The sequence below is a fragment of the Choristoneura fumiferana genome, chromosome 6 (assembly GCF_025370935.1).
Source record: "Choristoneura fumiferana chromosome 6, NRCan_CFum_1, whole genome shotgun sequence".
Lineage (NCBI taxonomy): Eukaryota > Metazoa > Arthropoda > Insecta > Lepidoptera > Tortricidae > Choristoneura > Choristoneura fumiferana.
This window is the reverse complement of record NC_133477.1, coordinates 11,922,740-11,950,245: the sequence shown is the minus strand read 5'-3', so window position 1 is coordinate 11,950,245 and position 27,506 is coordinate 11,922,740. Positions and strand designations below refer to the sequence as shown.

The 27,506-nt window shown below is 39.1% G+C and overlaps 2 protein-coding genes across 3 annotated transcripts; one reads left to right on the top strand and one right to left on the bottom strand.

Annotated features, from left to right (window-relative positions):
* The first annotated feature begins 729 nt into the window (after nt 1-729).
* Nucleotides 730-18,204, top strand: LOC141429081 (uncharacterized). 2 transcript variants are annotated; one of them, XM_074089265.1, is made up of 9 exons: nt 730-1,147; nt 6,340-6,518; nt 7,580-7,771; nt 11,802-11,935; nt 12,717-12,971; nt 13,190-13,321; nt 14,385-14,486; nt 15,885-16,054; nt 16,538-18,204. In XM_074089265.1, exons 1-9 carry the CDS (start codon nt 972-974, stop codon nt 17,385-17,387), a joined length of 2,190 nt encoding a protein of 729 aa, XP_073945366.1. In that variant the 5' UTR covers nt 730-971; the 3' UTR covers nt 17,388-18,204. The 2 variants fall into 2 exon arrangements, with proteins under 2 accessions (XP_073945366.1, XP_073945367.1); XM_074089266.1 differs by lacking the exons at nt 730-1,147; nt 6,340-6,518 and adding an exon at nt 7,151-7,227.
* LOC141429084 (uncharacterized) lies at nt 17,537-26,566 on the bottom strand. The gene is made up of 5 exons (XM_074089271.1): nt 26,332-26,566; nt 24,789-24,967; nt 23,694-23,796; nt 21,413-21,600; nt 17,537-20,838 (listed from the first exon to the last, which is right to left on the bottom strand). The coding sequence occupies exons 1-5, from the start codon at nt 26,398-26,400 to the stop codon at nt 20,745-20,747; spliced, it is 633 nt and encodes a 210-aa protein (XP_073945372.1). The 5' UTR covers nt 26,401-26,566; the 3' UTR covers nt 17,537-20,744.
* Nucleotides 26,567-27,506: the final 940 nt, after the last annotated feature.

Here is a 27,506-nt window from a genome sequence, read left to right as displayed (position 1 = left end):
ATTATCTACTTTGTGTTTAGGTAGAGCTTATTAGCTGGTTTGAAAATAGGTACCTAACCTACTTACCAACCTGCAGGGCTACTACGAAACTCGAAACTCGAAGTTCGTGTCATGCGGTCCCTACTTTCCCATACTGAACGATCTAAATGGGTCAACCTGTATGTATTACTAACCTAACTACAACTACTTAATTAACTACACGACGACAAAAAAACATTCGGTGATTGTCTATGTATTCGGAGTTCCCCTTTTTCATAGTACTTATCTCATACTCGGAACAATAAGTTATTGTTCCGAGATCTCATATAATAGTCTATCTGTGGCAGCTTCTATTTTCGGAGTTACGATTGTTGCATTTGCATCGCTCCAGAGGCCGTATTGCCTAACGTTTCTGACCAAAGACTACAGTTGTTTCTGACGCTCGCGATCGCAATCAAATGACAGATTGATTGATTACGATCGCGAGGGTCAGAAACGTTAGGCAACACAGATTACAAGAATAATAGCTAGCAGGCAATACAGCCTCTGGTCACAGAATAAACTAATAGTACTACCGTACTCTGGTCTTACTTGTGTCACAGAATATATAATAGTACTGACGTACTTGTGTGATATTTTATAATGCTGTCTCTTTCTCATGTTCGCGTCAACTGAAAAGATTCTTCAGTCACAGTCACGCACGTCTATTTTATGTAGTTATCTGTGCAAGTCCAGTAACAAAAAAAAAATGTAGTTATCTGTGGTCATGTCATCGCATGCGATATCATTGCCATCATTTGTTGCATCATAAAATAATAATATCAATTTTATTTATTTACGTACCGTACACATCGAACACAGTCAGCAGGTTGTTTCTTGAAAACATTTGACTGTTTAATCGATACTGATATTTCATTTTACTTTCTACCGTTGCGTTGATGGTTAAAATTAGGGGTGAACCTCAAGTATTCTAAGTTTTAATTAAATAAAGTATGGAGATGGAAACCGAGAATAATGCGTCGCAAAACGAAACCGAAGTATTGTTTGAGGCTCACGAGAATGCACCCTTTGGAATAGAAACGGATACTAATAACGCGCCTGTTGTTCTTTCGCCAGTCCAAATACAGCAAGAGTACTTCGAGAATCTACCAGATTGTGACTGGATCAAGTAAGTGAAAGCCTTTGTTGACAATGCGGGACCTACATATAACTGTTTTATTTTAATTATTTTGACATTGGAAAGGATTGTTTTCACTGGCATTGCATCCCCCAAATCTGTCCTTAGCAGACATATTTCCTTCTGCACATTGTCTGCTTTTATATCACTATCCCATCTCTGAAGTGTTTAGCCTCCTCCTTTTTCCCTCTCTGGGACTTGGGCCATTAGTTTTTCCCTGCCACATTGTTTCTTCTGGTCCCATCCTGACTTTGTTGTTTACGAATTTCCGTTTTGTTACTTTTTAATTTAATTTCAAAATGTTAATTAAACAATTTGCTACTATGTTAAGAGACTTTCTTTCATTATGTAAAATTTATTTACTTTGTTTTGTCCATTTTGCAATATGCCGTTGGGTGACAAGCAAAAGTCACTAACTGAAATAAAAAAAATAGTGGAATATTAACCTTACGTTGCTATGTATAAGTTGGTAATTTGTGACTTTTGCTTGTCATTCGATGATGTATTTCGTCAGTACTTTTAAAAAACCTCGTAATTTAAAACACATAATTTTTCTGATTGAACTTTATGTACATTATTTTAAGGGTCAATTTTGTTGAAATATTGATTAGACATATGATATTTTTTCAAAATAGTGTCGATTTGCAATAATAGTGGACAGACTACATAACAAAAAGATTGGCTTGTTAAAATGAATTGGTTTTATCTGAACAATTAAAGATTTTTCTGACAGAGAAAAACCATTTGTTTTTAAAGAAGTAAAAACAAACTTATCATTTACTTTACTTTCAACCACAATTAACTTTTCAAACTATGAGCAGTTCCAATTCATACACAGCATATAAAGATATGGACTGTGGCACACTTTTAAATATTTTAAAATAGGGTTACTTTGTCTCATGTCCCTTTTTTGCACTGGGGTACTGGGCTACCTAGTTACTTTTTGGTATCCTGCTGTGTCACCGAGTAACATAGTTTTAGTGCTAGTTTTAGTCTTTGTTTTTAGGTGGTACTTATGGAGCCAAAATAAACCTTTCTTTCTTTCTTTCTTTCTTTATGGTACTAAATTTGGGGCACTTTTTAATATTTCTGATAAAAGAATGAAATTAAATTATTATTTAATTACTAGCTGGCCCCGCAAACTTCGTTCTGCCTTAAAATCAATTTATATTGTGTTACCTTATTAGCCATGTACTTTTTTTTATAGTGAGGAATCAATGCGAGCACGCAAGCGAGGGAGCAAGCATGCATGCAAGCCAGTATGCAAGTAACCATGCACGCAAGCGAGCATGCAAGCAAGCATGCAACCAAGTATGCAAGCAAGTATGTATGCAAGTAACAATGCATGCAAGCGAGCACGCAAGGAAGCATGTATTCAAGCAAGCATGCAAGCAAGCATGCAAGCAAGCATGCAAGCAAGCATGCAAGCAAGCATGCAAGCAAACATGCAAGCAAGCATGCATGCAAGCATGCAAGCAAGCATGCAAGCAAGCATGCAAGCAAGCATGCAAGCAAGCATGCACGCTAGCGAACATGGAGGCATGTTACCAAGCATGCATGCAAGCAAGCTTGGAAGCAGGCATGCAAGCTTGGAAGCAGGCATGCAAGCATGCAAGCAAGCATGCAAGAAAGCATGCACGCTAGCGAACATGGAAGCATGTAACCAAGCATGCATGCAAGCAAGCATGCAAGCAAGCATGCACGCTAGCGAACATGGAAGCATGTAACCAATCATGCAAGCAGGCATGCAAGAATTCAAGCAAGCATGCAAGCAAGCATGCACGCTAGCGAACATGGAGGAATGTTACCAAGCATGCAAGCATGCAAGCAAGCATGCGCGCTAGCGAACATGGAGGCATGTTACCAAGCATGCATGCAAGCAAGCTTGGAAGCAGGCATGCAAGCTTGGAAGCGGGCATGCAAGCATGCAAGCAAGCATGCAAGAAAGCATACACGCTAGCGAACATGGAAGCATGTAACCAAGCATGCATGCAAGCAAGCATGCACGCTAGCGAACATGGAAGCATGTAACCAAGCATGCATGCAAGCAAGCATGCAAGCAAGCATGCACGCTAGCGAACATGGAAGCATGTAACCAATCATGCACGCTAGCGAACATGGAGGCATGTTACCCAGCATGCATGCAAGCAAGCATGCAAGAAAGCATGCACGCTAGCAAACATGGAAGCATGTTACCAAGCATGCATGCAAGCATGCAAGCAAGCATGCAAGAAAGAATGCACGCTAGCGAACATGGAAGCATGTAACCAAGCATGCATGCAAGCAAGCATGCACGCTAGCGAACATGGAAGCATGTAACCAAGCATGCATGCAAGCAAGCATGCAAGCAAGCATGCACGCTAGCGAACATGGAAGCATGTAACCAATCATGCACGCTAGCGAACATGGAGGCATGTTACCCAGCATGCATGCAAGCAAGCATGCAAGAAAGCATGCACGCTAGATAACATGGAAGCATGTAACCAAGCATGCAAGCAGGCATGCAAGCAAGCTTGGAAGCAGGCATGCAAGCTTGGAAGCAGGCATGCAAGCATGCAAGCAAGCATGCAAGAAAGCATGCACGCTAGCGAATACGGAAGCATGTAACCAAGCATGCATGCAAGCAAGCATGCACGCTAGCGAACATGGAAGCATGTAACCAATCATGCAAGCAGGCATGCAAGAATGCAAGCAAGCATGCAAGCAAGCATGCACGCTAGCGAACATGGAGGCATGTTACCAAGCATGCATGCAAGCAAGCTTGGAAGCAGGCATGCAAGCATGCAAGCAAGCATGCAAGAAAGAATGCACGCTAGCGAACATGGAAGCATGTAACCAAGCATGCATGCAAGCAAGCATGCACGCTAGCGAACATGGAAGCATGTAACCAAGCATGCATGCAAGCAAGCATGCACGCTAGCGAACATGGAAGCATGTAACCAATCATGCAAGCAGGCATGCAAGAATGCAAGCAAGCATGCAAGCAAGCATGCACGCTAGCGAACATGGAGGCATGTTACCAAGCATGCATGCAAGCAAGCATGCAAGAAAGCATGCACGCTAGCGAACATGGAAGCATGTAACCAAGCATGCAAGCAGGCATGCAAGAATGCAAGCAAGCATGCACGCTAGCGAACATGGAAGCGTGTAACCAAGCTTGCATGCTAGCAAGCATGCAAGCCAGCATGCAAGAAAGCAAGCCAGCGAGTATGCAAGCAAGCAAGCAAGCATGCAAGCTGGCATGCAAGCAAGCATGCAAGAAAGCAAGCAAGCGAGTATGCAAGCCAGCAAGCAAGCATGCAAGCGAGCATGGAAGCAAGCAAGTCTACAGAAATCTAGGCTATCTAAATATAATGATGTAGAAAACTTATCTGTTATAATTAAATTCTGGTGATGATGCCGCATATGATGAAATTATTAATTTTCACTACCTAATATATCAGAACAGATTTTTTTGGGTACTTTAAATATATATAATATATATATTAATTTCACCAATGGTATTAATTTCACTTTGCCATTTGCGCAACACAATCCAGCGGCTTCATTTTTGTACTTCAATGCCTTACAATATGGGCAAACTGAGTTCATAGATCCAATAGCAACGCATTGGTAGGCAGGCACTGTAGTCAATTGTAACATTGTAATTGAAAGCAGCTCGATTGAAACTTACAACATTATTAGCTGCATTCAGCTCATTACGCTCTGCACTGGTTTGTGCTATCCGAATCCTTTCAATTTCATTTCGCTCTTGACGTTGCTGGGCTGTTCGATTACTCTGATAATTAGCTTGGTTTGTAGCATTTCGAGTTCTTCGACCCAAATTGCTTCGGTATAAATAGATTAAATCAAAACACAAAATAAATCAACCAGTCAATGTAAATTGAGGAACGTAAACAAATTTGTTTTTAAATAATTTATTGAATCAGGCGTTACTTTGCGGAGGTCCATATCAATGAACTAAAATAATTTCCTTGCTCACCCGCGACCTTACGATAGCTAAGCTTATGCAAAATATGCGTGTTCATGCAGTTCATCCACCTCCACACTGTAAGAACACACACAAATCACACAAACCCATCCATCACCACCACCACACTACACTCGTAAGGTCGCGGGTGAGCAAGTATATTATTTTAGTTCATTTAAATTTGTTTTTGTTATTATTTAGTAGGTAGTATTAAGGTACTCATGTCATAAAACTCATTTACTCGGCAATCTTCGTTCCACTTTAAACGAAAAAAGTAGTGTACGAAAAAAAATGGAAGAAAACGTCCCTATTTCAGACACTATAGGTCCAAACATCTTCCAGCCAAGCAAGCAAGCATGCAAATGCAAAATAAGGGGGATTAATAAAACAAAACGCCTAAATAAAATTGAGTAGCAAACATTCGCATCACTCCGCATTTTACTAAAACCCACAGGTGATGCATTAATTACCGCACTTCCATACTCGCATTTTCTTTTTCCCAGCAATTTTTCCAGTTTTTCTCTTCATAAAAACCTTCCCTAGACTTTAACGATGATATGAAAAAAAAAAATAGCTGAATTGGTCCAGCCGTTCTCGAGTTTTGCGCTTAGCAACACATTTTACGATTCATTTTTATTTATATAGATTGTAAACAGTTTTACTGAAAATAAACATAATAGTGATGTTGATAATCATACAAATAGCTAAAAACTAAGGTATGTGTTTTTAATTGAATGATAACCACAGTCCAACAATACCATGGTATCCAAAACGAAAAAGGCTTCAAACCATCCGTGGAAGTTTAACCTTGATTTTGTGAATAAATCATAAATTACATGCTATTGTTTTATAAATAGTATTTGAATGAGTAAACAATAATTTACGTCTTAGTGTTTCTTCTTTATTCAAAACCTTGTAGTTAAAAAGTTGTGGACACACAGCATGCTTCGTCTGTTGATAAAACCGGACAGTTTGAGGCATATAGGTTGCGTGGTTACGGATAGGGGACTGTCAAGTGGTTAAGGATAGGGGAAACCCATACTATTTATTTCTAGAAAGAGATGGTATGTAAACTATTCGAACTTATCTTCCTCATTTTGCAACAGATACAGTTGACTTGTATGTCATTAAATTTTGTCTTATTTTATTTATCATGTTATTTTAAAAAAAATTGTGTTTCATGCATATTCTCCATATGCCCATGCTGTTGCAGATATGAAAAGAGCAATAGGAACTATTTACTGCAGAATGTGGCTTTTGCCTTATTTGGAAGTCCGAGTTCAGAAGGAGAGCTTACTGAAGTAAAGGAGATAGGCAATGTTCATCTTGAAGGATACAGTCACAGGCAGAAAGAGCAAGTGATGAGAGTATATGACAAACTGTGTGAACAGAGTAAGTATCTACCTTTAAACAAGCAAATAATTAGAATCTTGGAAACGGCTTGAACCATTTTTGATGAAATTCGGTATGTGGGGGTTTTCGGGGATAACAAATTGATCTAGCTTGGTCTTATCTCTGTTTAGTAGCATAATCAAAATCTCTATAAGTTTCTGTTCCAATTTAATTTTTACTCGACTATGGCAAAGCCAATGGAAGAGTAATGATTTTAGCAGTCTATGTATGTTTAATACAAGCTAAGTATGTTTATCCGTTGCCTACTATCCATAGTACCTTTATCCATTATATCCATCCTTATCCATAGTAGCTTTGCTTAGTTTGGGACTACTTAGGTCATTAAAATTGGTTTCAAGTGTCCCATGATATTTATTATTATTACTAAAGCTTTTTATTGCTTACTGTACTTTTTGTTGACACTATTGTTTTATTTTTTCCAGAATAGTGGCTTAACAAAATCTCACGACTTTTTTCATCATTATAATTGGTATTATCAAATTAATGATTACACTTTATTATCTCTAAACTTTTTAACAGACATTGTATTTTGATAACATATTCAGACATTTTATTTATCTAATCTAGTTTTTAAGTACATTATCAACAAAAAGTAGTGTGATGAAAGGAGTAAGATCATTTCATTACTATCTTGGCGAAAATGGATTCAGTCGAAAATTTAAATTTCGGGGAATGCATGTTTATACATGTATGTAAGCACACTGTTGTTTAAGTCGGGGAAAGTCCCTGGGCTGGCTGATTTGGCTGCAGTAACAATATTTATTGCAGAAAATTGATCCATAGTAATATCAGTTTAAAATTATACATACTTGATTATATAAACATTGATTGACATGCTTAAGACCATCATACTCATGACATGACAAGGAGTGGTAGAAATTATGTATAATTATAATGAGCTACTGAAATTTGTGGTGTTTTTCCATTCTTTGGATTCTATTCACAAAAATCACAATTCGGCAATGGAAAGTACTGACAATGTACTATGCAGTACTTTAATTGGAAACTATTTTCTCATCAAGTTCTGCATTTTTTTTCAGGCAAATACACTCAAAATGATGAAGATGTTATTCTGTCCGTACTCTTAGTAGTGTGTGCAAGACCAAAGCCAAAGAAGTTCTATCAGTTGGAGCCAGCAGATTACTGGGTGGATCTCCACCAGAGGAACGATATTGATATCTGGTGCACAGCTGTGTTCAGGATACGGAAGTGTATTCCAACCACTGTTGGCGGTAAGTACCTTTATTTTCGATTTTCTGTGAATAGTGTCTTAACCTCGTATGTCAGGACTTTCTTAGGGTTCCGTAGCCAAAATGGTAAAAACGGAACCCTTATAGATTCGCCATGTCTGTCTGTCTGTCTGTCCGTCCGCGGCTTTGCTCAGGGACTATCAGTGCTAGAAAGCTGTAATTTTGCACGAATATATATGTAAACTATGCCAACAAAATGGTACAATAAAAAATTCAACAACAATTTTTTTTAGAGTACCTCCCATAGAAGTAAAGTGAGGGTGTTTTTTTTTCTCATCCAACCTTTTCGATTCAAATCAATTCTTGAAAGTATAGCTCCATCAATACTATCGATGATTCCTCCAATGTCAAGGTTGGAAAAGACACTATCGGTTAGCCGTTGTACGGTAGAGCTTCAGCGTGCGGTACTCGGATGAGAATCTAGAATAAGACAACACAAACATAAATTTTGTTAAACTACCTGCAAAAATAGTTAGTTAATTTTTATAAATTTACATAATACAGTTATAAGAGGAGTGTGCGCTATCGCAAGGAGGAAATTTAAATTGATAGGGCGAGGGATATCAGGAGGGAGGAGGTCATATAGGGGGGTGACAATTTTGGGGCAATGGAAGAACATGTGTTCGAGGGTGCCCTCGTCCATGCCACATTCGCATAGGGAGTGGTCTCGAAACCGTATTTTGGCGAGGAAGACTGGTGTGCATACATGTCCGAGACGAAGGTGAATGATAGTGAATGTTTTTTTTTTTTTTTTTTTTTTATTCTATTGGATGGCAAACGAGCAAGTGGGTCTCCTGATGGTAAGAGATCACCACCGCCTATAGACACCTGCAACACCAGGGGGATTGCAGATGCGTTGCCAACCTAGAGGCCTAAGATGGGATAACTCAAGTGCCAGTAATTTCACCGGCTGTCTTACTCTCCACGCCGAAACACAACAGTGCAAGCACTGCTGCTTCACGGCAGGATTAACGAGCAAGATGGTGGTAGCAATCCGGGCGGACCTTGCACAAGGTCCTACCACCTGCGATATTTGTGATATTTTGTGAATGTGATATTTTTGGGAATCGATTTTGTTTGTACTGTGGGGTATCCTTGGATAGGTCTTTTAAAACCATGAGGGGGTTGCTAAAAGTTCAAATTTTCATTAAAATCGAGCGTCCCCCCCCTCTAAAATTTAAACCGATGGGTGAAAAAATTTGAAATAATTCAGGATGGTAGTAAGTATATCAAACTTACAAGGAAAACTATAACGGTTAAGTTTTCTTGAGAATTATTAGTAGTTTAAGAGTACGGCTGCACCATTTCAAAACCTAGTAAGTCTCAAAAACTCAATTTTGCGATTTTTGCTTAAAACGTGGTTTCTAGCAAGTGCCTACAAGATACAAAAACATTTAGAGGCCTATCTCGCTCAACTTCAGAGATACGAGTACTCCAAAACCTAGTAAGTGCAGAAAAAAACCGGCTTGACCATTTCAAAACCTAGTATGGCACAAAACCATTTCAAAAACCTAGTATGGGACATGCACTTACTAGGTTTTGAAAAAGTCAGAGAGACTTACTAGGTTTTGATATGGTCAAACGAGTTTAATTGTAACTTTTTGGAAAGTAGTATGTGTTTGTTAGTTGAAGTTACTAGTTTTTGTAAGTCAAATGTTATAGGTACGTTGTTCTTTATTCATTTTGACGCGTTGTTGGCAGCACTGTGCTGCCGCGCTTACTTCATGCTATTGCGCTGGAGCTGTTCGAACTCATTTAAACGCGCAGTTGCCAGCCAAGATTGAGTTTGTATGCACGTGTAACGTTAAAATTTTGCTAAAACGTAGCGTAATTTGGCTAATAAATGAATGAAATAAGGCAATCGCACCAAGCGTATAGTGAACAACGCTTTGAATTTAGACAACAACCATTTTGTGTAAGTAAATGTATATATAATACCTACTAGCTTTCGCCCGCGTGGAATCCGGTTACCGCGCGCTGTTCCCTGGGGAACTGTGCATTTTTCCGGGATAAAAAGAAGCCTATGTCACTCTCTGGCCCATAAACTATCTCTATGCCTGAAATCAAGTCTATCCGTCGCTCCGTTTCGACGTGAAAGACGGACAAACATACACACAAACATACAAACACACATGTTTTGCAAAATGTTTGGATATTTAATTATTACGCTTCATACAGTAAGATTATTTTTACTTTAATACTCGGGACGTCTCAGTTTTAACCGTAAATGTTCGTATTTTTTCATAGGACACTTATTTAAAAACCCAGAATTTAATCACATAAAATACCCAAACCTATTTCATGTTTCAATTAATAACAAAACCTCTGCCTAAGTACCTATTGCACTTCAGATCTCTCTCGATGTAGGTATGCCGAGAATTGCCGAGTGCCAAATCGGAAGTAATCTTACTGTATTATTATTGAGCGTGGGAGTGTGTGTCTCATGGTTTTATTGAGCTTGAGAATTTGTGTTATGTTTTATGTCTGTGCCATTTAACATTTCATGTTATTTCGGTGTTAGTTTTTGCTATTTTATGTTACTTTTTCATCCCATTAATAACGACTAACGTTCAAAATACTACCTCGTCGCTTATTTGCTCATCTTTGCTTCTACTAATAGAACCATCTTGCTATTATGATATATATACTTCCGCAAGAAAATTAAAGTGAGCCCCCTATTCCTTCTCCAGAAATATTTCCAGAAGAAAATGAAAGTCAACCTGTTGTTTCCGCTCCTGAATCCGCTCCTAAACTAGTACCACTGATACCCCAGTCCCGAAAAAATATTTGGATCAATCTCCCATTCAGTAATCAATAATAGTAATGGTAATTATGGTAATTAATAGGTAGTTGGATAATATAAAGTAAAAAAAATAAGACTTGGTGCGGTATTTTTTATAATAAATTATTGTAATGAACAACTACTTAGCTGACTGTTTGTTTTATTTAAATTGAAAAAAGGTCCACGTATTAAAACTTATGATTTTTAGTCTTTTTAGTCTCTTGATCATGACAAAGCGACAACACATACTGGGTTTTGAAATTGATCGGTTCACTATAAGTTTTTATTTGAGTTTAATTTCAAAACCTAGTATGGCACATAAAACATGCAATATAGGAAATTAAGTGGATATATATATATACCTGGATATTCGGCTTAATCTAATAAACCGAGAAAGTATCACTTTTGGAACGAATATTGCAAAATTTCGTACGGCTAAGACAAAACATGTTTTTTCTCTCTCCTGTAAAATTAGCTTAATGTCCCTTACTATGTTTTGAAATGGTGCAGCCGAGTAAATAGCAGCGTAAAGTATAAAATATACCTAAACATGGAATATTCCGTACAAAATACGAAATCCTTAGAAAAATGTTACTTGATTTTTTCTTAATGGCTACGGAACCCTATTTTGGGCGTGTCAGACACGCTCTTGACTGGTTTTAATATATGCATACATAGTTCTAAAAACCAAGCAAAGAATTCCTTGTTATGCAATTAAAAAAATTAGGTGTTCCAATAAATTCAAAGCTATCTTTTTATTAAAAAAATTGTACTCCACATAGTACATTCGTTTGGCATTTATTCTTACAAAATTGATTTGCACTTTATGATACTTCTTAGGATAAATCTTAGTGTAAAAACTGTTTTTTATAACCTAAAGAACTTTTCATTATATACTGGTTAGTTGCTTAGGTATTTTTTTAAGACTGTGCCATATGTGTGTGCCAGCACTTTCAGCATACAAAATTATCGTATAAAAAAAAATGCGCTATTGTCTGTTGCTCCGCTTTGTGTCGGTTTTTCGGCCGCGAGTCAAAGGAAAGAGGAAAGTAGACGTAGCGGGCAACTATATAAATTGAGAGTGTGGATGGCTAGCACTCATGCAGCCTCCACTGGCCAAGACTCATGCTGAGAGGCCCTAGGAGGCGCCTCGCAAAAGTCTAGATGGGGTATTATCAATAATAAAAAAAATTGCAAGATCTTACTACTATGATACTATATTTTTTTTAGCGACGTCATGTAGAGTCTACATTGATGAAGATGCAAGAGTATATCATGACTGGGAGTCGTATCTGCTAAACAACACTCAACCAAAATGTGTCCTGATTGTACCTGAAAATGGAGAATATAACGGAACCATTATAGTGAGTATTGAATAAAGTCAAAATAACATTAAGTCAATAGTTTAATTAACAAAATCTTATGTTTTTGAACAAGCAATGCTTGTATATTTATTCGTTTATATCTCTTAAAAAGCTCTAACGATTTCGGCGAAATTTGCTATGTGGGGGTTTTGGGGCGAACAATCAATCTTGCTTGGTCATATCCCTGGGGAAACGCGTGTTTTCGAGTTATAATGGTGTCTTTTAATGCACACGCGCAATAAGATCGGTAATTTCAATAGCTCTGTCATCCATCAGCGTGGTGGTTCAGCGGTATAGTTATGGACTTGTAAACTGGAGGTCTAGAGTCCAAATCTACATCCCTTCTATATCTAAAACTACAACCCTTTAACTACCTCTTTGCGGCAGATATGTTTTCCATAATTTTAACATATAATCTAAAAGCGAATATAATAAAACAATATAGCTATAGAATATGCAGGTTGAAGCGGCAATGGGCGGGCCGCATCGCTCGAAGAACAGGTGACCGTTGGGGGAGAAAGTCCTAAAGTGGTGACCACGAACCGGAAGACGAAGCGTTGACAGGCCTCCCACTAGGACTAGGTGAACTGACGACGTTGTGAGAGTTGCGGGCAACGTGGATGCAAGTGACGAGTTGTCGTTCATTGTAGCGTTTTAAGGGGGAGTTGTTCAGCAGTGGACGTCATCCGGACGACGATGATGATGATGATGATGATGATGATGATGATGAGATATTCAATCTTTTTATTTAATATTATAAAAACTGATTTAATAATTCCAGGGTGACGGAGCTTTCGCAGTAAAACTGACCGTAGTCCCGTCTCCCAACCTCGGCATCAAGGCACGCGTGCTTAGTTCCGCCGATACAGCGAGCACCGTAGCTTCGCTGGGGGCTTTAGGGGTGTTGGGCGTCGCAGCGTTTACACCTGTGGCGCCTGTTGTAATCGCTGGCGCTGCCGTCGCCACTGTATCCACGTGCTTATACGGGCTTGTGAGATCGTCCCTGCATCTGCACGATAGAAGTTCCCATGAACAGGTAATTATAGAACTTTAACTTCTCTGCATTTGGTCGTACCCAGTGGCGTGCAGTAAGGGTAGGCAGCGCCAGTAGCTACGCCCGCACGAACCCACCTTTATGGCAACACTAGCACTGCCTACCCTTATGGCAACACTAGCACGCGCGCTATAGTGTCACTAACTGTCACTGCACGCCACTGGTCGTACCCAAACGTGAGACTTTGTTTTTGTTTGTAGACTATCAGCCCTACGGACGCGGAAGCCCGCGGCAGTTGGCTCAACATAGCGGCATCGAGCGTCGGGCTCGCCGCCGGCGCCGCTTCCAACCTGCTGACACGCTCAGCCGCCGCGGGCACTAACATGACTAAGGTATAAACAGGCTGTAGTAAACAGGTTACAAGAGCTGACACGATTGAATCGAATAAATTAATTGATTTGGCGGCTATTTGGGTGGTTATTTGGTGGCTAATACATTTTAGATATAGCATCTTTCTCTTCTGTCAACGTCTCTGTACTGTGTGTGCGTGTGCGTGTCGGTCGTGTATAATTTTGATCATGATTCCAAAAAACTCAAAAAAACAGTTAAATGGTGTAGTGTCAGACCACTCCAACAAGTGGTACTTCGAACCGGATACACAAAATCAAAAAAATCACAAAATGATGTAATCTGTATTTAATAATTTTGTGATCCAATATGTGATAATGATATCGTGTTTTTAGTCTATCTCGTCTAATATCCACACAAATGCAATATACAAAAATACGCATAATTATGTCCGAGTGTGCATACTGACGCGGTGACGCCCTGAACCGCCGAAAACGCATCGCATTACCTAAATTTCGTATGAATTTCGCATTCTTTCGCCGTGATTTCACAGATTGCGGTGTTAGTTTGAAAATCCTACTAATAATTATAAATGTAAAATTTGGTATGTAGATAGCTGGACATCTGGAATAACACGTATGCTACTTTTTATCCCGATATTCCCACGGGATAGGGTTAAAATCTTGAAATAATAACCGCTGGGCTTAGAGTAATGAAATTTGGTATGTAGATAGCTGGACATCTGAAATAACATAAAGCTACATTTTATCCCAATATTCCCACGGGATAGGGATAAAATCTCGAAATAACAACCGCTGGGTCATGAAATTTGGCATGGTTGTTATAATACAACGTCAATGAAAACCATGATGTAATTTTAGGGAATTCCAACAAAAAATTATTAAAATCCCGGAATTTCAATTCAACTGCTGTATCTAATGATTTACGCGTGCGAAGCCGCAAGTAAACGCTAGAAGGCAATAAATTAAATAAAACCTCCATATACTATCTGTAACTTAATATAAGACTAAACGTAAGTAATGGGCGTCTCTGGGTCAATGGGCATATTAATATGGAACTTTCAGCAACTTCAACTTTTGTTTTCAGACCGGACAAGCACTTGCTGTTTCCGTGGAAGTACTCCGCCACGCCAACATAGTGACGGGAGGCGCGGGTGTCGTTAACAGTCTTGTTCACATCATATTGAAAGTAAGTCATATGTTAACTACATGACCAGGGGTCGGACAAAAAGTGCCGATGACGTCAAACCACTTATACGATGATTTCAAATAGTATTTTCGATTTTCATAAACAATTATCACTTATCATTTATCAACCTCTTTATTAAACAATATGAAATTTATTTTATTCACTGAATTCCATTGATTTAGTTACGATTATTTTGTAACTTCATTAATGCTACTTTGTTTCTACATGTCACACGGAAGTTTAAATAAAAACATCATCTTGTATGCAGGATTACGTCATTTTTACGTCATCCGCACTTTTTGTCCGACCCCTGTACATGACGTATTGTTCCTTAGATTATTGAAGTGCTAACATGCAAATTCCCTGAGTACATTACGTTTCTAACCATTATTTTATTGCGATTATTCGAACTCGTATGGGTAACAAATAAGTAGAACCGTTCTTGCACTTATGCACTGGTACAGAACTACTGACATGAAACTTATAGTGTAGGCGCAAAAGGACGTTGATACAAAATATGAGGACTGCATTCTGTAAATAGTTTTAAACTCGGAAGAGCTTGCAAATTATTATCAAGGAGCTGAATTTTCATAGCAAAAATCAAATGTCAAGAGGGATTGACTGTTGTGTTTTATCGACTTTCGATGTTTAATTGTCACTTAGCACGATATGTTTTAGGTAATGAAATTAGACCAGTAATGGGGGAGGCCTTTGTCTTGCAGTGGGACACTATAGGCTACCAAATTTATAGACCTGTGCGTTTGTTAAAATTTAAACATAAAACCGAAACGGAAATGTTAAACAGTGTAAATGACGATAGACTAACCTTCATTCAAAATAACAGAATCGAAATCTATATCTATACTAATTATATTTTCTTCATCTTGTCTGTAGTAACAAAGAATTGTCATTAATTTTCTTTACATTGTCACCTTAAACTAAGAGAAGTAAGAGAATAATTTAAAATTAAGAGAAGGATAATACTTTTTCCATTTCTTAAACGTTTTTGTTTTAAGAATAACCATTTTGGTTAACACGGGAACCTAATAAAATAATACTTATGAAAACTCAAGTCACATCAAATGTCAAACGTAACGCGACGTAATTAATTTTAATAAAAAGATGCAAGTGGCTTATGAAAGAGGTCAAATGTTACAGAATAATGTTAAAAGTCGGTAGCATGCGAAAAATCGATAACTGGAATAGTCGATAAAACACAATGGTCAATCCCTCTTGACATTTGATTTTTGCTATGAGAATTCCGCTCCTTGATTATTATTCTGAATGTTGCCAGGTCTAATGGTCCACTTTTTTATAGCCCATCCCCTACTGCATAACATTATGTAAATGAACTGAAAAAATACTTTGGAACCATACCAAAAACTTTAACTTTTCCAGTACCGTCACGGCGAAGAGCCTTCGAAGCTGGAGCTGTTCCAGTTTGCAGCGGCGACTCTGTTCTTCTGCCATGCCGTGATGTCCAACAGGACGGCTCAGAGCATCATCGAAGACGCGCAAGCAAAAACTATTAACGAGTACCGTACGACTCTTAGAAGTAACAGGCACAGGTAAACTTCTAATTCTAAATAATATTAACATTTATTTTATTGGATACAGTTTGTAGAAAATCGATTCATTAAGTTTACTGGTAGCAGTTCGATTCTGTTGGGGCCGCAGTTCTAACTGATCTAACAACCTTATGCGATCTGAATAGCCGATGAAAAGTTTGTCGGCATACCAAAGGACACCCTTATAATACGATAATGCCATAACAAATAGGTTAGTTTATCCCGTTAATCTTACTGGTAATACATACCTACCTACGGCGCGACTTAAAGCACTGTTTTACAAGTTGGCCATTAAAACGAATGTTTAGATAAGGTTTTTATGTGTAGAAACACAGTGCTTCTTTCACTAGCAAAACGTTTATAATTTTAACTACAATGCATTTTTTGTATAATACACTAGTTACACTGCTTTGTAATTAACTCAAGACTTTGAGACTTTAAGACTTTGTGGAAACCTAATTTAAACTTATAAACATATTTCAGAAAAATCTTCGATAAGCTCAGCGCAGAATCGCGACGAGTCTCTGGCACCATCCAGGGCAATACTGAAGTTATCAGAGGCATCCAGAATATCGCAAACAAAGACCAATACTTCGCCGATGTCCTCAAAATCAACAAGGATATCAACCAACACAAGCTGAGGATATCAATGACGGCTGACGGTAAAGTAAATTTAAACGCGCAACACAGATTCATTCCTTCGGAATTAAGTAGCCTTGATGCTGATGGACGCTCTCAGTTGTTTACCTCGTTGGGGCCTGACACGATACCAGCGAAAAATGTACCTACAAAACTAACACCAACCGTCTCAAGAGGGTACACGGAAGCACAAGAGGAAAACGAGAATCATCTTTTAGTAGGCATCCGTCCAGAAGAGGTTCTTCGTATCGGTACTTATTTGGTCCGCGTCAGTGCATCAGGCACAGAAAACATTGCAAGGCTTTTAGAAGACTTGAGTCAAGAACTCTATGCGAATCTTATGACCGTCGTGTTCAACGTTTTGTCTACTCTACTACCTCAAGACATCGCAAAGCTGCGTCTCTTGAGCCCTGAAGAAGATTTGGTCGTACAAATAGTTAATTTTGTATTTAATTATATGAAGCACAAGAGGCCTTTAGGAGAGTCGTGCGCTGAAACCGATAATTGTTTTGAGTATGTTCTGAAAGAGTTCTTCCAAGAGGGCAGAGTCCGCCAGGATATTATTCTGATGCTGAAGGATCGGCTTATGTCTTGGATAGAACAAGAGATCAACGCTAGACACCAAACATATCCTAATAGAAGGGAAATTATCTGTGAAATTTGTAAAGGGGTCCAATTCGCTACCATAGCTTAATGATCTGCTTTAAAATGTTAATTTTTTGAAGAGTAACCATCAGATACAAGATCAAAGCTGCAAAGATGATAAAAAAGTAAATACTTGCTGCAACTATTGGAAAGCACGATTTAGTGGTTTGGCTATAGTATAGACTCGTTATAGTATACCTAACACATTTTTATCCTTTTTACGATTTATCGACTATAGACTTTAGTATAAGGGCTATGCAAAGTATCTTTCATGTATTCTTTACCTCGGTAATACTAATTATGGGCTTTTGTAGTACTTATGTAATATCTACTTAGCGCAAAATTATCTTCGATATTATATTTGTCGATTAGTATGATTTAACTAATTTTCAACATCCAGCAGATAAATAATAGCGGATATATTTATATACATTTTAATTAATGATACTGTAATACTTTTTTCAATATGGTTGAAGTTGACTCTTTTACTTGAACCACTGTCAATATCTGCTGTTGTATTTTGATAATACATCCGTATTATGCGAACAGAACGTAGAAATCAAATTTGGGGTTAGCTTTTATGGCTACATAATCCACTTGGTAAAATTTTCATGCATAAAAACTAACTCTGACGAAATACAGCTATTTTAACAGTAATATTAATTACGTGTACTGTGTACCGACGTGCTATGATAACAAGTAGCAACGCATTAGCCACACTGATAAGCAAAACCTATGTTATTCATCCTTTTGTTCTGTATAACTATGAATCAGAACTGAACTTTAACACAGACATATCAATAAGTCCAATGTCAAATGATATATATTTACTAATATACCAATAATTATATACACGTTACAAACAAGTTGAAATATTTTATTATTCTATCACTGTGATATTGTAGTTCCAAAAATAATATTATTAGTTATTTATCTCATATTTGTAGATTATGTTAAATTGTAAGGAAAATTAGGCAAGCAGTTGTTGCTTAAGGCTTTTGGAAACGCACCAAATATACCAGTTATGTATTCTAAAATACTTGATCAAGTCCACATCAAGTCATATAATATCGAGTTTATTATTTACCATTACGTAAATTTCAATATAAATTATGATATATGTTATTTTAGTAGGTGGTAATTGCGAAAAAAAATATATTCATGTCATCGCAATCTGAAAGCAACAGTCAAAAATAATGCCTTATTCACGCTGTCTCAGCATTATTTTCATACGGCGTTATAGGACATTTGTCTTGCTTTTGTATTCTCATTGTAATCGTAGTTTTAAAGCATCACATTGTGCCTTTTACAAAATACCTAGCTTATTATTTATGTAGCCATTGTATTCCATTTTTTAAACTATTTTCATATTAAGTTTTAAAAAAAGTTATATACTAATACATGTACAGTCAGCAGCAGAGGTAGGCTGCTTATAGACGTCCGTTGTTTTCAGGAATTGTTCCTGATTCGTCGGATTTTGAATATCAAATGAAACTATGCAATTACCGTGACTACTTTTGTATTTAATATTTAAAACGAATCTTCCTTTCTGATCAATACTGGTTTACTGCACGATAGATTTAATTATATATAGATAATTCCGACGAAACAAGAATACGACGAATCAGGAATAATTCGTTTTTGCCGGATAACAGACAGTCTTTTGCCGGACTTGCGGTGTTGTATGGCTTACAATTAATGTGTGTACATGCAACGGACACTTCTCCGGCGACTTAATTTCGCCGAATGCATCGCCGCCTCCCCTCGGCGCGGCGGCCGCTGGTCCGGCGTAAGAAAGGCGGTCATCCATGCCAGTGTTATTCTTATTGGTATACGCTACCGGAGCGTATGTAAACGCTACCGGACGTAGCGCCCGTTTTCTGTCAATTAGCCGCCGTCTACTTGCTGACATCCATGCGGTAAAAATATTACATGTATACAAGGATATCCGTTTATAGACGGTCTGTTGTCCGGTGAAAACAACAGACTTCTTCAAGCGGCCGTAGAGGAGCAGTTGTGGTGTTCAAAATGATCTATGGTCTATTTCTGAAATGAAGATACTAAAATGACAGTCTGAAATGTCAAAAGTAAAAATAATGTGGCCAGCATAAAAGGAACAGTGCTGCTCCATGATTTCGGTTTCGTAAATAACCGATAAAATGTATATTTTACGATAGCAAAAATAACATTATAGCATTCAATATACTACTTTCCATTTTGAAAATATAAATGCACTTTTACGATAAAGTGATAAAATCTAAGCACAGGTAAAAATACAGTGTTCATCACTTAGTGCCAACGTAAAAAATAAAACAGAGGGGCTACTACAAAACTAGAAAAACGAAGTTCGTATGGCACCGTCCCTTTCACTCGCGTATTAAATGAGATAAGCGTATTCTCATATTATTTAGTTAATGTAAAACTTACTTAGAATGAAATTGAAACTTAAACATCAACATCTATAAAAAGTCGAAATATCTCGAAAACGGTCGCATTTTTATTATACCTATTTTACCTTTTCTAGAATGTCCTAAGTGCCCTACATTTTAGTACATCACGTATCCGTTCATATCTTAATATTTTACGACATACATACATAGGTACCTAAAAAATCTTTCGGTGATAAACCGGTTGCGACACATCACTATTTATGAGACGCAAAAAACAGGTAACACATGAAACGTCATTTTAGTATCTCGAATTATGGGACAAACCATAAGCACCCTTATTACCTTGGCAGTACTCTATAGTTTTTGGAGCACCGTAACTGCTCATCCATTTTTGCTGCTGACTATCTTAATCATTAATCATTATAAAGATCTTATGATTCTTAGGATTAATAAATTGTTTTCATGGGGTAAAATCTGTTTATTTATTCAATGTAGCACAAAACCAAGAAACAGCCTAACATTTTACTTCATATCTATTTCGTCACTACACAGCAAGACAAAAGTGAAGCTAAAGTGTAGCTTTTGATCTACGCAGTCTCATTTTACGGTGATCTGTGTGACATGTAAACTCTCGTCAAAAAAAGTCCACTTTTTGACATTAAAACCCTTTGCAAGAATGTCAAAGGGATAATAGTGAATTGACTATCATAACCAAAGTCATTTCGGCTGCTAAAGCGTAAAATACACGTAGGAAGGCCCGCCGCACTCCTGATCCGATCCGTTCCCGGACTCGCTGCCGTCCTATTTGTTTACGCTTTACTGTCTCTTCCTTATAAATGCTGGGTGTGTTATTTCCTTATTCAATTAATAGGACTGAAATGCTCGTGAGTAACAATTTAAAGATTGTAAATGAACGTTTTAAGGTCCATCATGTTTTCACAAATAGATTGACTTAGTGGAAATACGTTGAAATAGTTCTTATGAGAATCTTAAAAATGAAATACAATTTGGAAAAATTACATCTCTATCGCTTTTAACATGTTAGACGTCTTTTCACGTTCCTCGGTGGACTGCGGTGGGTTGTATTCGAAGAATTTTGCTATAAAATACCTGCAACAAATAATTTTAAAAGTGTTATCCAGTGTAGGTAGGTAGGAGATGGCGGGGTAAGCATTGGAATGTGATTTTTTTTTGAGTGCCTAATTTGGTTTTTTTTTTTTTTTTTCTAACTTGCCCTCTTATTGCGTATTATTTGATCGGAATGATACTGGAAATGGAACGTAAATCGCACTCTCCTTCCTTAGCAGCATGCTTCTCAAAAACAGCCTGCTGCATTTGCTTCTTGTAACCACTTGGGCATTGACATGTCGCCCTAGATACGTGTCAAACGAACGGTTTCTGTCGGCCACATTAGGAAGTGATCAACACTAGGACAGGACCGATGACGCATTAGGAATCGGTGGTACGGTCGAGGGCATAAATATATATACAGCCATAGCGTTAAAATATAAGTATTTACACCCTCACAACGTGGCCGCAAGCATAGTGTCGAGCGTCGCCCGCGTCCGAGGCCACCTCGAAAGTGCAACCAGCAGCGCCGGCGCCGCCAACCAGCGCGCGCCACGGCGCCACCACGATTGCTAACGATACTCCAGCACGGTTGCAATCAAGAAGCAAGACTTACCAGACCAGTATCTCGACAGTGACGAGCAGCGCTGCGGCGGCGGTGTGAACGGCGACCTTAGCGGGCTCGTGGCAGCCTCGCAGCGCGGCCGCGAGCATAGCGTCGCCCGCGTCCGAAGCCACCTCGAGTGCCGCGACCAGCAGCGCCGGCGCCGCCAGCCAACGCGCACCACGGCGCCACCACGATTGCTAACGATACTCCAGCACGGTTGCAATCAAAAAGCAAGACTTACCAGACCAGTATCTCGACAGTGACGAGCAGCGCTGCGGCGGCGGTGTGAACGGCGACCTTAGCGGGCTCGTGGCAGCCTCGCAGCGCGGCCGCGAGCATAGCGTCGCCCGCGTCCGAAGCCACCTCGACTGCCGCGACCAGCAGCGCCGGCGCCGCCAGCCAACGCGCGCCACGGCGCCACCACGATTGCTAACGATACTCCAGCACGGTTGCAATCAAGAAGCAAGACTTACCAGACCAGTATCTCGACAGTGACGAGCAGCGCTGCGGCGGCGGTGTGAACGGCGACCTTAGCGGGCTCGTGGCAGCCTCGCAGCGCGGCCGCGAGCATAGCGTCGCCCGCGTCCGAAGCCACCTCGAGTGCCGCGACCAGCAGCGCCGGCGCCGCCAGCCAGCGCGCACCACGGCGCCACCACGATTGCTACAATACACAAGAGGTCATATTAGTAAACGCGGCGCTTGCCATCTAATTTTCATCTCTGGCTTTGGGTCATAACATAAATGAGCGACCACACCGCTGCTAAAGTACGCTGACGGTGCGGAATCTCAGTGACGTGCCGTAAACGTCGAGATTTTACCGCATGCTCTTCATGCGAAGTCTTGACGTTTACGACACGTCACTATGCGATTCCGTACCGTCAGCGTACTTTGAGCAGCGGTGTGGGGGGCATGCGATAAAATCGTGACGCTTACGGCACGACACTGCGATTCTATACCGTCTCCATATTTTGAGCAGCGGTGTAACCGCTCCTTCTTAACACAGTACTTAACACACTTTCCCGAAATGTTCACTTTCTCAATAGGCTCAAAATAGGTGTCTCAGTAGAAAAGCACAAAATACGTATAGATACAACTCTATCGCGTATGGTTTAGTAGGTAATTGTGGTAGGGTCATTATCTAATACCTTTAAACGAGCAATTCTTGCATATATATCGCAGATCTCGGAAATGACAAATCGATCTAGCTTGGCCTTATCTCTGCTGGCTCGTGCTGAGGCACCGACCGACTTCAGACTGGTAGGAAATTATTTTCATGGTTTTTTGTAGTCGGTTCAATTTTTTGTTATAATTTTTTTTTCACGCTTTTTAGTGTAAATAATCTAAGATCATCATCATCATCATCATCCCAGCCTATATAGTCCCACTGCTGGGCACAGGCCTCCTCTCAGAACAAGAGGGCTTGGGCCATAGTTCCCACGCAGGCCCAGTGCGGATTGGGAACATCACACGCACCATTGAATTGCTTCGCAGGTTTGTGCAGGTTTCCTCACGATGTTTTCCTTCACCGCATAGCTCGTGATAAATTTGAAATGTAATTCCGCACATGAATTTCGAAAAACTCAGAGGTGCGAGCCGGGGTTTGAACCCACGACCCTCTGCTTGAGAGGCGATAGGTCAAACCATTAGGCCACCACGGCGAATAATCTAAGATACAATAGTTTAATATCAACTGCTCGTCACCTTTTACGAAAGATTGCTTTTTCCGATGCAGAGACGTTCATTATTGAGTCCTGGTGCTTCACCACCCGTTTTACGTTTTAGGAGCATAAATTGCTTAGCAAGTAACTTATAAGTAAAGTAACTAAAATTCAACTCGTGAAATACTTGTTATTGAGTAGTAACTCCGATGGTTAAATGTGGTCTTCATCATCAGTTCCACTTCACCAAATGATGATTTTCAAGAGCAAATGCACGAGTTACTACTATAATATATCCAATTTACTATAGGTGTCCCTACAACATTTGAAGAGTTCCATCGATTTCCTTAAGATCCAATCATCAGATCTTGATTTGGTGCTATGGGACCTAATTGAAGACATTCCTAGACGAATGCAGAAAACATTTTTCAAATCGGTTCATAAATGACCGAGTTCTGAGGTATGACCTCCTTTTTTGAAGTCGGTTAAAAATGTATATATCTGTTATTTAAATTGCACAAAGTTAAATTATTATAGCACGATAATAATTTGTGCCGAGATTGCCTAGGTTAACGAGATTTAGCCTGAGCGGAGCTCGGTCGCCCAGGTACTGAAATGAAAATAACACGAACCTTCGACATCACGGCAATCAATAGCAACAGAGAGGTAGTCGCCGTAACAAATGCGCTCAGTTTGCCATAGCCCATCACCAGCCGTATAGTGGGTTTCGTAATGCTGCAAAATAAAAACTTGCGTTCATTTAATTCTTTTTTCTACTCCTATACTATGTGATTTACTTAATCACGAACAGTAATATAACAACATACATAACAAGGTTCTGGAAAAGTCTATATTGTCTATTCCCCATAACAGCACTGTATCGTAATGTTGCTAAAACGATGACGATGACGATGACGATACTATGAAGTTCAAAAATTGAAGTTCGTATCGTACCGTCCCTCTCGCTCTCATATTAAATAGTATAAGTGTCAGACGGAACGCACGACGCGAACTTCGAGTCTGGAGTTTCGTAGTAGCCCTGCTGATCACTTACTTTTTTTTCTTAATTCGTACGTTCGGACACGCTAAGGTGCCAGTTACATATTTTATATGGTTTTTATACAGAAAAAAACTTTCCGAACCTACTAATCCATACCCTGCCACCATTTAAGTAATGCGTATTTTTAACATCGACACAGGCAAATAAACGTTAATCAAAAACAAAATTTAACTTAGACATATTTTGACGTTTTCATATTTCTCACTTGTTTATTGTTGTTTACCTTCTCTTTGCGGTTGCGATACTTTATACTAAAGTATGAAAACATTTCAAGTTTACTTTTTCTCTAAGAAAAAGTATTGTATGCAACGTTGTATAAGTAAGTCAAAAAAAGCTCGTGGCGTCTTTTTCTTACGATGTTCGCTAAAGCTCACATCGTAACTCACGCCACTTACCTTTTTTGAATCCTGTTATACAACTGTTGCATAAAATACTATATTAATCCTCCTAATTTATAAATGTACTGTCACAAGCTTGACGGATTTAGATGAAATTTGGTATACCTATACTGATAGCTAGATCTCTAAATAATATGTAACTTTTTATTACGTCCAATCCCAAAATCTCAACCGCTAAGTTTTAGAGACGAATTTTTGGGATTTCATATGGGAATTTTACAAAATACCTAAACCTATGCGGCGGCCCTTATTGTATACTTTATATTTACCGTCTCGCGAAGCTAACGTTGTTGAGCTTCTGTGTAACTTCGTCATCGTCGAGCTCCAGCTCGACTGGTTGTGAGGCAAACGCGCAAGCCGACATGGATATACCCAACAGAGCCACCATCAACGCCCGAAGCCTCAAACGACCACCTCCCGAGTGCCCCGTTACGTCGTTACTTACCTGCTGATATGTTATAAGAACAACTTAGAAAATATTCTTAACTTTTATTTCAGTCCATCTCAAACAAGGCTAAAACCGACTGGGACTGAAATGTCTAAAACTAGAACACTTTTCTAAAAAAATATATATCTGTGCATCTGACATTCACTGAGATGAACACAACATCCAATTTATACTTAACACGGGCTTTGGCCCAAAGAATAAGAATAACACAGATTCAGAACAAGCTTAGGCTGCGTTATTCCACTAGAGATGGAGGATGTGTTGCGAGGAATAGGTATGTGTGGTTTTCATGAACCAATAGAAATAGAAACGCTTCATTTACTTATGAAGATAGGTCCAGATGTTAGATTAGTAGCATGGTGAACGGTTGTGTAGCTCTGAAGATGAGCTCTAGTTGAGTTCGAAACGCGTCAGTATAGTGTGGTGGTGGTGATAGATGGGTTTGTGTGATTTGTGCGTGTTCTTACAGTGTGGAGGTGGAGGAACTGCATGAACACATTTCTTGTATAAAATTAGCTATCGTATGGTCGCGGGAACGTAAGTTCTCTTTATAGTTTGTGGTCGCGGGTGAGCAAAACCATTGTTTTAGTTAATTGATATGGACCTCCGCAAAGTACCTAAGCCTGAATAAATAAATTATTTAATATCTGACACGCCCTACTGGCAAGAAATAGATTCGTTGCTTTGTTGTGTCAGATATTGGTGCTAGTGACTGTGTACAGTACAGGCACAGTATAACAAGCTACCCTACAGTAATCCGACGGAGACGTCTAGACAGAGCAATCGTGCGGGGCGCGAGGGGTGATACGCGGGTGGGAGGAGCCCCAGCTGCATACTTCGCCGTTCTTAGTAGCTCGGGACAAGTCCTAGGGCTATCGCTTATTATGGTGCACACGACAGTACTGTGAGTGTGTGCAAATCTTCATCTCGCATAAATAAGGAACTAAGATTTCATCTATTTATATAATTATATTTATTTATTTTTTATGTAATTAAATTCAATAACAGGAACTTTAAGTCCGTTAAATCCAGAAACCGAAAGTATTTGTCGGTTACTAATCTATGAGAGTATATTTTGTAGAAAAAAAGTTTTTTATTTCAAAAATTGTATAATTTTGATACTTCTTACCTCTGGTAAGTATGCCACCCCTAATTCATTTTGTTTTATATAATTTCGCAAAACCAATATGTACCGATTCGTAAAAGACATCTACCTTCCAAATTTTAAATTTGTGACAACCCTTCCTTACTTGCGTACTACGAATAAATTATATTCTTGCGTAAATACCTATACAGGCTGCGGTGGCTGCGGTATCGGTCAACTTCAAAGGCATCGGCGATTGAATGATTGAATAGGTACTTACTGTTTCTTTCATTTTCTCATGTTTGCATCGAAGTTGGTCTATTAACAGTGCAGTGCTTTCGGATTCCATTTTCAGTTAAACAGCTCCAAAATAAATAATCATGGTATGGGGTTTTAGTTAAACCAACATCACGTAAGTATGTTAGTTAAGATTTGAAAAATAAAATGGTTATGATTTCACATCGTACGTACACTCACCAGTTGGAATTTTGTTTGACAATTTCATCCTACGGCATTTGTTTTTCAACGTTTAACGGCATCTCTGTTTCGCAATTATAAGTGGCCAGGGTTGATTTATTGAAGGTTAGGAGAGGTTAGGCTATTATCAAGGTGGTATGTAGGTACTTTTTAGAGTTCATGTTTCGTTATTTTTGATCACCAGAAATATCTGATGGCGACTGTACACTAGGCACCTGCCCTTACTTTTCAAGAGTATTCTGCTGACATACAAATACCGTGGTGGCCTAGTGGTTTGACCTATCGCCTCTCAAGCAGAGGGTCGTGGGTTCAAACCCCGGCTCGCACCTCTGAGTTTTTCGAAATTCATGTGCGGTTGATATTTACCACGAGCTTTGCGGTGAAGGAAAACATCGTGAGGAAACCTGCACAAACCTGCAAAGCAATTTAATGGTGCGTGTGAAGTTCCCAATCCGCACTGGGCCCGCGTGGGAACTATGGCCCAAGCCCTCTTGTTCTGAGAGGAGGCCTGTGCCCAGCAGTGGGACGTATATAGGCTGGGATGGATGGATGGATGGACGACATCAGTGCCACCTATCGTCCGCTACTTTGCTGGCTCTGAGGCTCGACATTTTGACTTTTCATCGCGACATTGTGACAAAAATCAAACCTTCTATTACTAAAATTAGGTCTAAACAAATATCTTTGTTAAATACAGATTCATATGAGTATGACAGATGACAGAGCCTACATTATTTCTACTTTTGGCCACTATGAGCGCTGCGTTAGATTTCATTACTTTCAGTGCTTTCGCACTCAGCCAATAAGTTGACATCTTTAATCTTATGTCATTAGCAATAGAGATGACAACATGGTGTCGTCCATAGATGAGAGTGTCGTCTATTGGGCAGTAGCGTGTCGAGCACTCGATCGAACGTTTACTCGTGTACCTTAGTTCAGTGATATGGCGCTCCGCAATCTAACGACTGGTCCAATAAA

Excerpts from the sequence above, each read along its gene's own strand:
- LOC141429081 (XM_074089265.1), top strand. The coding sequence starts at position 972 with ATGGAGATGGAAACCGAGAATAATGCGTCGCAAAACGAAACCGAAGTA. Across the intron at positions 7,772-11,801 it reads TATTCCAACCACTGTTGGCG|CGACGTCATGTAGAGTCTAC; the intron begins GTAAGTACCTTT and ends TATTTTTTTTAG. Across the intron at positions 12,972-13,189 it reads ATAGAAGTTCCCATGAACAG|ACTATCAGCCCTACGGACGC; the intron begins GTAATTATAGAA and ends TTTTGTTTGTAG.
- LOC141429084 (XM_074089271.1), bottom strand. The coding sequence starts at position 26,400 with ATGGAATCCGAAAGCACTGCACTGTTAATAGACCAACTTCGATGCAAA. Across the intron at positions 24,968-26,331 it reads ATGAGAAAATGAAAGAAACA|CAGGTAAGTAACGACGTAAC; the intron begins GTAAGTACCTAT and ends ATAACATATCAG. Across the intron at positions 23,797-24,788 it reads AACGTTAGCTTCGCGAGACG|CATTACGAAACCCACTATAC; the intron begins GTAAATATAAAG and ends TTTATTTTGCAG.